Source organism: Pantherophis guttatus, chromosome 4 (assembly GCF_059756535.1).
Source record: "Pantherophis guttatus breed Tessera chromosome 4, ASM5975653v1, whole genome shotgun sequence".
NCBI lineage: Eukaryota > Metazoa > Chordata > Lepidosauria > Squamata > Colubridae > Pantherophis > Pantherophis guttatus.
The window spans coordinates 37,206,338-37,213,273 of NC_142066.1; the positions used below are offsets into that span (position 1 = coordinate 37,206,338).

Here is a 6,936-nt window from a genome sequence, read left to right on the forward strand (position 1 = left end):
ACTTCAATTTTTCAGGTTAGTAGCCAAGATGTAGCTGAGTAAAAAGAATTACCATGGGCCCATGTAATTTAATTTCAATTATTTTCCTTTAATCTAATGTTTCCTTTTTCACTTTGTGTCAGTGTTTAAATAGACTCTTTGAAAACATTTTCATTCACTTTATAAACAGGATGTTTATCTTTTAATATTTAATTCAAATTAAGTTTTCAAATAGAATTGGGGGTTCTCATTAGAAGCCATTTTCACAATTCTCATTTTGTGTAGAACTAGGTAAAGATGAGAAAATCATTCAAAGATTTAAAAAATATAAGCAATGCCATCATTTAAATCTTGCAGTTCATATAAGGCCATTTATATATATAAAAAAGAAACTTTAAAATTTAAAACGATGCTTAAAAAGTACCAAAAACTTTCTTTTTGTTCGCAGATGCCAAAATAAATAAATATGGCTAATCTCAACCCAACACAAATAAGATGTTTCTATAAGAATTAAAAGAAAGGAGTTTAGTAACGATGGTAATTTTCAATCAAGATACATTTACAAAACTCATAAACAGAATTCTAGAATGTGAATTCCTGTGAAATCTCAAAAACATCTTCTATCAAATATTATCTGTTATAGTATATTAAGTTCATTTCAGCAAATTAGAATAGAATATAATAACAGAATTGGAAGGGACTTTGGAGGCCTTCTAGTCCAATCACATGCTTAGGCAGGAAACCCTACATCACTTCAGACAAATGGTTATCCAATCTCTTCTTAAAAATTTCCAGTGTTGGAGCATTCTCAACTTCTGGAGGCAAGTTGTTCCACTGATTAATTGTTCTAACTGTCAGGAAATTTCTCCTTAGTTCTAAGTTGCTTCTCTCTTTGAATAGTTTCCACCCATTGCTTCTTGTCCTACCCTCAGGTGCTCTGGAGAATAGCTTGACTCCCTCTTCTTTCTGGTAGTCCTTGAGATATTGGAACACTGCTATCATGTCACCCCTAGTCCTTCTTTTCACCAGACTAGACGTACCCAGTTTCAGCAACCATTCCTTATATGTTTTAGCCTCCAGGCCCCTAATCATCTTTGTTGCTCTTCTCTGTAACCTTCTCTGCATAATGATAGTGTATTGTACCTGCCTTAACTCTGTCAGTTAAAGTTGAATGAACTAGAAAAAGAGAAAGAACAAACTCAATTCTGTCACATTGACATGTTTGAATATATTCAGTTCCAACTTCCAGCAGCTTTTATCTCACTTGATAAAAGTAACCTTCTTGCTTTAGGCTCCTACTTCTGATGAAGTTAGTGTAAACGAACAAATAAATTCAAATATCTCTAAGTCCCTAAGATTATAAAGTAAAGCCTTAAGACTTGATAGCGGTTAAATATCCTTAAAAGTAATCATCCTGAATTTTAAGAAAACACAATTTCATTATACTCAGGGTATTTCAATAATTTTTAGAACTAAGTTTTAATATGATTGTCACTAAAAGCTGATCCATTATTCTACAACTCATTCTGAACCGCACTGAATAGGATATATTCTAACAATTCTTTTTCCTTTTTTTTTTTTTAGGGTATATTGTTTAAGAATGAATAATGATACTTCTGAATTTCTTCTTTGGGAATTTTCAAAGATTTGGGAGCTACAGATTATGCATGTGGCTTTTCTAATGATACTCTATTTAATGACAGTAACATGGAATCTTCTCATCATCTCAGCTATTGTTTGTGATCACCATCTTCACATCCCCATGTACTTCTTTCTGACAAATTTAGCCATGCAAGACATTGGTTCAGTTTCAGCCATTATCCCCAAAACTCTTTTTAATTTTCTTACAAATATAAGAACTATTTCTCACTCTGGGTGTGTTGCCCAAGTCATGTTTTTGTTCTTTTTCCTGAGCTGTGATATTTCTCTGCTTACTGTCATGGCGTATGATCGATATGTTGCCATTTGTAACCCTTTACATTATGAAATGATAATGAACAGGAAAGCTTGTACTAACATGATTGCTGGTGTATGGACTGCCAGCCTTCTCAATGCTTCATTACACACTACTGTCACTTTTATGATTCCTTTCTGCTCTAATAATATAAACCAGTTCTTCTGTGAAGTCCCATATTTACTTAAGATTGCCTGTTCTGATTTATATCTATCTGAAATTGGATTTCAAATTTTCAGTGTTATGTTAGCAACTGGTTGTTTTGCCTTTGTCATTATGACTTATGTATATATCTTCTCTGCTGTTCTGAGAATTCCTTCTGTTCAAGGAAGGAAAAAGGCATTCTCTACTTGCTTGCCACATATGATTGTTTTCTTCATATTTTTGTTTAGTGGTTGCCTTGCTTACCTGAAACCTATAGCTGACAGTGAATCACATCCAAACTTTATAATAACATTAATGTATACCGTTATTCCATCTATGTTGAATCCATTAATTTACAGCATGAGAAACAAAGACATAAAAGTTGCTTTATTGAGACTTTTTGGTCAGAAGTTATTATTTTTTGAAGGAAAATGAGCTGTGCATCTTCTTATTTTCAAATAAGGGAAAGTAAGAGAGTTATTTTCACAACAATTTTCCACTTTCCAATACATTATATAAAGTTCAAAGTTTTTTTTATTATTCATTTATGAGATTTGATTTATCTCTATCAAGATTGACTATGTGGTGCACTGAGTTACCTCTGACTCTTCAAAGTCCATAGGGGCATACACATTTAATTTTCTTGCCAACATTTTATGAAGTAGCTGAGAGAAACTCATTTTCTTCCAGCCCTTTGACTTAAACAATAATGTTTGTCTTTGGCTTCCGGTTTGCTTTTCGTAGCCGCCAGACGGTCCCTTGGGACCGCCAGCCCCTTCGCCTGTAAAGAGCCGCCTTTACAATGGAAAGGCAGCTTGAAAAACTCCATTTCCAGGAGGAAATGTGAGATAGAGCAGGTGAGTGTAGGTAGAGCTTTCCGCGAAGCCCCCAGAGGTTTTTTTTTACTCTTGGGGGCGAGCGGATGAGGCTCCCTATATCACTCGCCATTTGCTCTGGGCGTTGGGAGACCTCTGCATTTTTGCAGAGCAAGGCTACGAAAACAAGCTTTTCAAGATAACTAACAGATTAAGCAAAGAGGATGAGATCTGGACCTGGACCTGTGACCCTAAATTGCAAGTATTTATACTTATTTTGCAAAGGATATTGAACAAAGTAAAAAAGAACTTTTAAAATGGCGACTGCCAAAATTTGAGTAGGGAAGCTGAAAAGGGAAAGTCCTTCCGTTTCTTATTAAGCCACAAAGTAGCGGAATAAATACTTCTGGCTACAACTGAAGAAAAAGCTCCACTTTTGTGTTTTCTCTTTCCTGGAGATTTGATTTGATATTGATCTCGTTTGGAAAGAAGATTTTTTCTCTTTACTTTGCTTTTTTTTTCTTTTCTAAAAAAGCTTGCTTGTGTGGAAATATGGCGTTTAGGCTTACAAAGCCGAACAAACAAGCAGTGGGGGGGGGGATTCCCCCATCCACAAACTATATGAACAAGTTCTTAACTTACAGTCTCAGAAAACTGATTTTAATATAATTGAATTTCTTCTGGAGGAGATTGTAAGAAGGGATGAGATTATGAATCAGAACTTTGAGAAATTTAACCAGGAAATTAAAGAATTGGTGCAATTAAAGTTTGATATTTTGCAACGAAAGATTATAAAAATGGCTAATGGTTTCTCAGAATTTATGATCAAGTTGGATACAAATATTAATCTATTAGAGTCTAAAATGGAGGAAACTGAGGACAATTTGGAAAATAAAATAGAAAAAATTGAAAATGATTTGATAAACATTCAAGACAATAGCTTAGAAGAAAAACCTAAAATGGAAGCTGATCCAAAGATTTGTAATGCAGAAAACATACAACAACGGATTGAAAAGGAAGTTTTAATGATGCAATATAATTTTACTGAATATGTGATTAGACTGAGAAGATTACAGGAAAATAACAGAGATGACTTAAGGAAAATATCTTCTGAAGTTCTGGCTGGGATTTTAAAGGTTCAACCTGAGGAGGTATTTTGTAGGATCGATAGAGTTTATAGAATAAACTCCTGGATTGCAAAGCAAAGGCAATTGCCTAGAGATGTGGTGATTTATTTTACAGATAAAGAAATAAGAAATAATATTGTGCAAAAATCTTTTAAGTCTACTTTGCAATTGTTTGGAAGAAAGATTTGGATATATAAAGAACTACTGCCTAAGATGTTATTGGAAAGAAAAAAAATTGGTTTTCTGGTGGCTGAGCTTAAAAAAAGAAATATCTTATTCAGATGGAATGCTCCAGTTGGTATAATATTGAGATATCAAGGAGAAAGATATCAATTAAATACTGTTGAAAAAGCGGAAGAATTTTATCAAAAATTTTTAAAAATGAACTTAACATCTTTATGCACAACACAAGACAAGCAGAAGGAGTTAGAAATAAAGGAAAAATATTGAGTTACAGAGGCCTTTGTAGATGAATTGCCTTTGGATTCTTCAGACACCTCAGCTGGATTATTTATAAATAAGAGAGAAGTGGCATTGGATTCTAACGTGATGACTCACCAAGTCACAGACACAAAAGATTAAATGTTAAAGTAGGATTTATTATATAGTTTTAAAGTGGAAGGTTGTTTTGAAATGTTATATTAATATACAGACATAAGTATGGGGGAGGAGAAAAAAGGGCAGATTATTGCTAAATTGGGAGTTATAATAATATTATTGTGTTAAATCAGAAGTTATTATACAGTGTTATAGTAGAATGTTATTTTGAAGTGCATGGTAAGAGGGGGAAGTAATAATATTAATAATATCATTAGAAGTAAAGGTCAGTATTTGGAGGAGGGAGTAAGGGGATGGTAAAATATTATATAATCTGTTGTGTATTAGGTTTTTATTTTGAAGAAGTCACAGGGGGGATGGGGTGGTGAGGGGGGGTTAGGGAGGAGGGGGGGAAAGGGGGGAAAATTTGTAATTGAAAACTTTTTCAATAATAATAAAAAATAATAATGTTTGTTTTTGTTATAATAAATACATTGAGGTTTATTTCTTTTGCCTGATGCCAAAGTTCAGAGATAAGTATCATAACAGAAGTTCAGTGAAGGACAGTTAACAGATATAAAATTAGAATTAACTAGTATGAAATATTGAATGAAATGGAATTTTGCATATTTCCAATATGGATACAATACAGAAAATCTATAAATAATGTATTTATTAGGAGAAAGCATTAAATAAATGTATTTGAAAGTGAATAATCTGTTTGTTTTAGGAAAAACTATTGTAAATTGTATTTCAAAAATCCATATGCACGATGTTTAAAATGCAAATGAACATTGATGTGGAATTTCTAATAAATCTTAAATGAGAAACTTAATACACATGAGCTGTTTACCATCGCTTTTTATTGAGGTTTTCATTTTTTGAACTTTAAAATATTTATTCATTTATATACTTCTTTATATACAGTCAACAAAGTAATTCTTTGCAGCTTACATACATATACAAGGTCTACCTATCTATAATAGTTATCAACAAATATGTTTATGAATCAAGATATCTTCCATCAAATAAAGATAAATAATCCTCTCTATGAAAAAAATTATCTTCTATTAAAAGTCTCTGATTTAAAAACGGTAAAACTGACTTGAACAGGATATAAGTAGTTTACTTTTCTACAATATTTCTTGGCACATTTTTTATTTCTTCAAGAAAATACGGTTAAGGTAAATAGGAAGGTTTGAATCTTTTCCAAGTTATTAATAAGAATAACAAATTAAACCAATCCAGCTGATCTGCAGTAGGTTTTTATTCATATTTGATGACTGGGCATCAATTTAATATTCTGAGTAGGTTTAGTATGGATACTGTAATGAGAACTTGGAAACAACTCACAACCAAAATTTCAAATATTAGTATTTGCAGTAATGGAAGAATGGCATTTTAATTTATAGAAACAAGAAGTATAGTTAAGATGAGGGCAAAGAGATTGTACAGATATTTGTATTAACTAACTGGAGAAGTTTAATATGTCCTTTAACTGATGTTGTGTTATGTGAACTAATAGAGCAGTAGTTAAACTTCAGTATTGCAGGTAAAGTCTGCTCACAGCTGGGAATTCAATCCTGATGGGCTCCAGGTTGACTCAGCCTTCCATTCTTTTAAGGTCAGTAAATGAGCACCCAGATTGTTAGGGCAAAATGCAAATAATGTTTACATTGTAAACCATCCAGAGTGTGTAAAGTGTCACATGTAAATGCCTTATTCTCTAATGTGTAAATAGTATATGAACGGGGTATCAGGGGTTAATTTATTCTTCACTTCTTAATGTATTCATAATTCACCACTCCCATACTTAGCTCCACCCATTGTATATATAAGGAGTTGTATACACCCTTTTCCTTGCTTCTATCTGTGAATATTCAGTGAATATAGAATGCCTTGTGTAAATAAAGAGAGATATATTTGAACTCTTAACTCTTACTAAATTTATTGAGTCTTATCCTGAAAATATTGCAACAAGCTGGTAGCAGAGGATGGTTAATTGACTCAATAAAAAAAAATCTATAAAAAAATGTCTAAGAGAGATAGGCCCAACACCAGGGCATACAGCAAAGAAATGGAAACGGATCAAGAAATAATCGACGAATCCACAAACGCGATTTCGAGAGAATCCGAAGAATACACCACTGAAGACGAAGAAATAATAGATGAAAATGATGATCGGGAGGAAATCAAAATAGAAAACAACGAACTCAGGTCAGAGATATTTAAACTATTAAAGAGCCAGAAGAATGATGAAAGCCTCATCGCGAACCTCCAAGATATGCTGAAAAACAGCAGAGCAGCGAGAGAGAAGCACATCACTACTGAAAAACCAAAAGACCCAAAAATAGTGAGTGATATGACTGCAGAAAAAAAT

The 6,936-nt window shown here is 32.8% G+C and overlaps 1 protein-coding gene across 1 annotated transcript; it reads left to right on the forward strand.

The window, feature by feature from the left end:
- Nucleotides 1-1,562: 1,562 nt before the first annotated feature.
- LOC117668747 (olfactory receptor 14C36-like) lies at nucleotides 1,563-2,512 on the forward strand. The gene has a single exon (XM_034422808.1). The coding sequence runs from the start codon at nucleotides 1,580-1,582 to the stop codon at nucleotides 2,510-2,512; it is 933 nt and encodes a 310-aa protein (XP_034278699.1). The 5' UTR covers nucleotides 1,563-1,579.
- The last annotated feature ends 4,424 nt before the right edge of the window (nucleotides 2,513-6,936 follow it).

Coding starts and splice junctions, on each gene's coding strand:
- LOC117668747 (XM_034422808.1), top strand. CDS start 1,580: ATGAATAATGATACTTCTGAATTTCTTCTTTGGGAATTTTCAAAGATT.